This window comes from Juglans microcarpa x Juglans regia, chromosome 2D (genome assembly GCF_004785595.1).
Source record: "Juglans microcarpa x Juglans regia isolate MS1-56 chromosome 2D, Jm3101_v1.0, whole genome shotgun sequence".
In the NCBI taxonomy this organism is placed as follows: Eukaryota; Viridiplantae; Streptophyta; class Magnoliopsida; order Fagales; family Juglandaceae; genus Juglans; species Juglans microcarpa x Juglans regia.
Genome location: NC_054596.1, coordinates 39,571,743 through 39,575,964, shown reverse-complemented (window position 1 = coordinate 39,575,964; position 4,222 = coordinate 39,571,743). Strand labels below are relative to the sequence as shown.

General features: G+C 42.9%; 1 protein-coding gene across 1 annotated transcript; it reads right to left on the bottom strand.

Moving 5' to 3' along the window:
- Positions 1-429: 429 nt before the first annotated feature.
- On the bottom strand, positions 430-3,001 carry LOC121250128 (L-type lectin-domain containing receptor kinase VIII.1). Its single transcript, XM_041149070.1, has one exon. It carries the CDS (start codon positions 2,854-2,856, stop codon positions 721-723), a length of 2,136 nt encoding a protein of 711 aa, XP_041005004.1. The 5' UTR covers positions 2,857-3,001; the 3' UTR covers positions 430-720.
- Between the last annotated feature and the right edge of the window lie 1,221 nt (positions 3,002-4,222).

Sequence of the window (4,222 nt, the reverse complement as noted above, 5' to 3'; positions counted from 1 at the left end):
TACAACGAAAGATCGGAACAAGTGATTATACCTGGATACTTCAAAGTTGTTGATAAAGAACCAATAGGATTGTTAAGGGCATGAACAACCGCCTACAACAGATAACTGTAGCTGGCATCTAGAAATGGAGCATTGACCTGTTAGATAGATCTGCACCACACTTGAAAATTAAAAACTGGCTCCAATTAAAGGCAAACAAGTCTAAATCCACAGAACATGGCAACTCCCGGACAACTATTATTAGTCGAGAATGGGATGTTATCTTCATTTTCATAGTTATAATGAGTTTACTAATGACTCGAAAACCAAACTGGCATCATCCACCTAGATTGCCTTTGCTCCTCGCAACTAACAGAGTATCCAACAATGAAAATACACCTACGCTAGGCAAAAGAAAGCCCAATTGCAAGAAACAACTCCACACTGCTCTAAACAAAAACAGAGCATAAATATTGAATAGAAAAGATATCCACCAATCTGTTTCAGTTCTGTGACAAAAGAAACAGAAAATTTAAAAAACAATTTAACATCCCAGTTTCCATTCATTCTTTTGCTCCTTCCTACAACTCTATGCCATCCTATTGTACAATGGATTACATAATATAACTAAGAGCAAAATTGCAACTCTCAAGTCCTAAACTTGCGCTAGCATTTATTAATTTAGGCAAACACGTATACATATAATTAAAAAACAAAACAAAGAAAAGACCGTCGGCTGGATTAAACGATATCGCCACCAATGAAGCCATCCTCTGATGAGGAGGTGGACATGGTGATCAAAGCATTGCAGTCAGACACGCTATCCTGCAAACTCATCAAGAGGTAGGAAGTGCTAAAACTCATGGAAGGCTTTGCTCGAGGAACAATGGGGACTTCAGCCTCACCCACTAACATCTGGACCACGCCTCTCATTGTGGGTCTAGCCAATGGGTCAGGATGAGAGCAAGCCAGTCCAACCAGCAGCACCCTCCTCATCTCGCCCTCATCAAATTCACCTCCAAGCCTCGCATCCGCCACGGTTAACAACCTCCCTTCTTTGTGTAAACTCCAAACCCATTCCACTAAGTTGCTGCTAGCTCGAACACTCCCGGCCCCAGTCTCGATGGGTCTCCTTCCACTAGCCACTTCAAGAACCACAGCTCCATAGCTAAACACATCAGTTTTCTCTGTAGCTCTCCCCGTTAGAAGATACTCAGGGGCCAGATACCCCATTGTCCCAGCTGCTACTGTAGCATCTGGAGATTTATCATGCTCAATTTGCCGCGCCAAACCGAAATCTCCTAAACGGGCATTGAACCCCTCGTCCAACATTATGTTACTACTCTTTACGTCTCTATGAATCACCTGGTTTTCACACTCTTGGTGCAAGTATGCTAGGGCAGAGGCAACCCCTAATAAAATTTTCCTCCTATGCGGCCATGGCAAAGGTATTCTCGCTTCAAACAAAGCTTTATCAAGGCTCCCGTTGGGCATTAAGTCATAAACTAACAAGATTTCCCCCTTCTCGTGGCACCAACCTTGAAGCCGAACAAGATTTCGATGTCGAAGAGTTCCAATTATGGACAATTCAGATAGAAATTCAGTCTTTCCCTGGCTATCGTGACTACATCTCTTCACCGCAAAAATGTCGCCAGTCTCCGGTAATATACCCTTATAAACGGTTCCAAATGCGCCATGGCCGATAATTCTATTTGCATTGAAGCACTTGGTTGCCGATTTGAGCTGCCTATAACTGAATTCCTTCGGCATTTTGATTATTTCTGAAGCAAGCGAATCGGGTTTCTTCACGTGTCTGATCTTCTTTGAGTATACCCAGATTAGAGCACCGGCAAACAGGGCCAAAACGAAAGCCCCGGCAGTAACCACACCAGCCACAGCTCCTGGTCCTTGCTTACAGAGCTGGTTATGACAAGATGAAGACTTGCTGTTTTTCAGCGAGGTACTCGAAATTGAGTCAGACCCAGAGGGAGCCTGTGAAGGCGGTGGTGACTTCACTGAGTCAGCCGTCTGATTCATCATACTAGTCGTTGGAGGAGGCGATAATGCAGACCCAGACCCAGAACCCGAACTAGGATCAAACGACGAACTAAAACTCCACCACTCGACATTGTGAATCTCTGTGCTCCCCTGAGTCGACCCGGAAAACCCAACGTACATAAAATCGTTCACGTACTGATCCAAATCCAGGCTAAACGACAAGAGGGGCTCCTTCGGTTTCAGATTTGAGTACGAAACCGATATGTTGAACACCCGGCTTGACCCATCGTACTCGATCCACGCGTTAACCAAATTGCCGCTCTTAAGATCGATCCCTATGGCTTCCAAATCGCCAACCTGCGCCGAAACCATGCTGTTCAGATCCAAGCCTACATGGTTTCCATTAATGTCCTTGAACTCCACGTCCAAAAGGGTATCGAACTCGACCGCCACGAATCCTGAGGGCGAGCCCTGCTCAGCGAGGAGGCCGAGGAACCCACCGGCGTCGCCGACGGTCTCATCTTCTGGCGAGATTACGAAGGCGAGCCCTCCGCCGATCGACGACGGGTTTAAGTTGGCGACTGAGAAAGAGAAGAAAGTCGAGAAGCTCGCCGGGAAGCGTGTCCCGGGAAGGCGGAACTTTATCGGTTCGGAGTAGAGCACCCTACCGGCGCCAGAGTTGGGGACGGGTAGGTCGCGGGTGAGCCTTACGCTCCCATTGTTCAAGTGGGCGTCGCCGAGGAGCTTCAGGCTGCTGAGAGTCAAGGTGCCGAAGTCGAATTCAGTTGCTGCAGCTGTAATGTCACTGTTGAAAAAGCAGAGCAACAGTGTAAAGAGAACCAAGACAATGCCCGAAAGTTCGAAAGAAATTCTCACCATTGCCGTTGTTTCAGTGAACACCCATTAGATATCTAAAGGACTTTTCGTGGGGGCTGAATTCGTGGTGTGTGAGAGGGAGTTAGAAAGACCAGATGATGAAGATTGAATCACGAGAGAGAGAGAGGGGATGGGATGGGGTTCTTTGCTTAAAAAACAGAACAAACCGAGTAAACAATTAAGGAATAATAATACTACATGTCATGGGATGGCAAGGTAGACTCGTAGAGAATCCAAAGGAGGGTTGAGAGAGACAGGTCGATGGATACGCCGACACGTATACGTTCCCAACGGTTATTTTTTCGGAGATAAAGAAACCTTTTTTTCGCTCTTTTTTTTCCGTTCACGCCCTTTACGAGACATCCGGTTGCACGTGCGAATCAATCACGACTCACAAGCATTTTATTTATTACAATTTTTTTAAGGATCACATTTTATTTATTACAAAATATTACGCAAGCATTGATGCGTTGTATTTTCTAATAGGAGAGTACTTTTGAGTATCTGATACTCGAAAGTTTCTAGATACAAGATTTTTTGAGAAATAAAGGTAGAAAATGGATCGAGATAATAATTATTAAATGTTTAATATTACTCGAGAGATTGTGCCAAGCATCAATGAATTATGCGATAGTGTCTATTTCTCTCTCTCTCTTTTTTTATAACAAGAATTTCATTGATCCACAGAAACATTACAAATAATGTTTTTCAACCATATAATAGGCTCAATAAACTGAGGGAAAGAACGTTCTCATACACCTATCTATTCAACATGCCATGCATATCTTGCTAGCTTGTGTGCACTTTCATTGCTACTGCGGCCAACATGTTGAATGCTACATTGGTTAAAAAGCTTCGTCAACTCTTGAATTTCCTTGATGGCGTTACCCAATAGAGACTTCGAAAAGACATCAAGACTTTGAATGCCAATAGCCATAATCAATGAATTTGTCTCTATCTCCAATTTGGGTATACCTCTATGCAAGCATAGTTAAACCTCTAAGAAATACATCTACCTTCTCATCTCGTAATAAAACTCCCACACTTATTAGGTTTCGTTTGGATCATTAACTCATCTCAACTCATCATTATAATTTTTTTTAAACTTTAACACAAAATATAATAAACAATTCAACTTTTTCAAATCTCAAAATAATAATAATATTAAAAAATAATATTCTAATAATATTTTATCATTTTAACTCAACTCATTTCAACATCCAAACGTAACCTTACTCTTTGTTGATCAAAGAAAATGGCACCATCCACATTTAGCTTCAAATATCCAACTTGAGGAGCAGTCCATCTGCCTTTACTCTTCTGCCCACCAGACTTCACATTTTTCAGATCAGACCACAAGGATAATGCA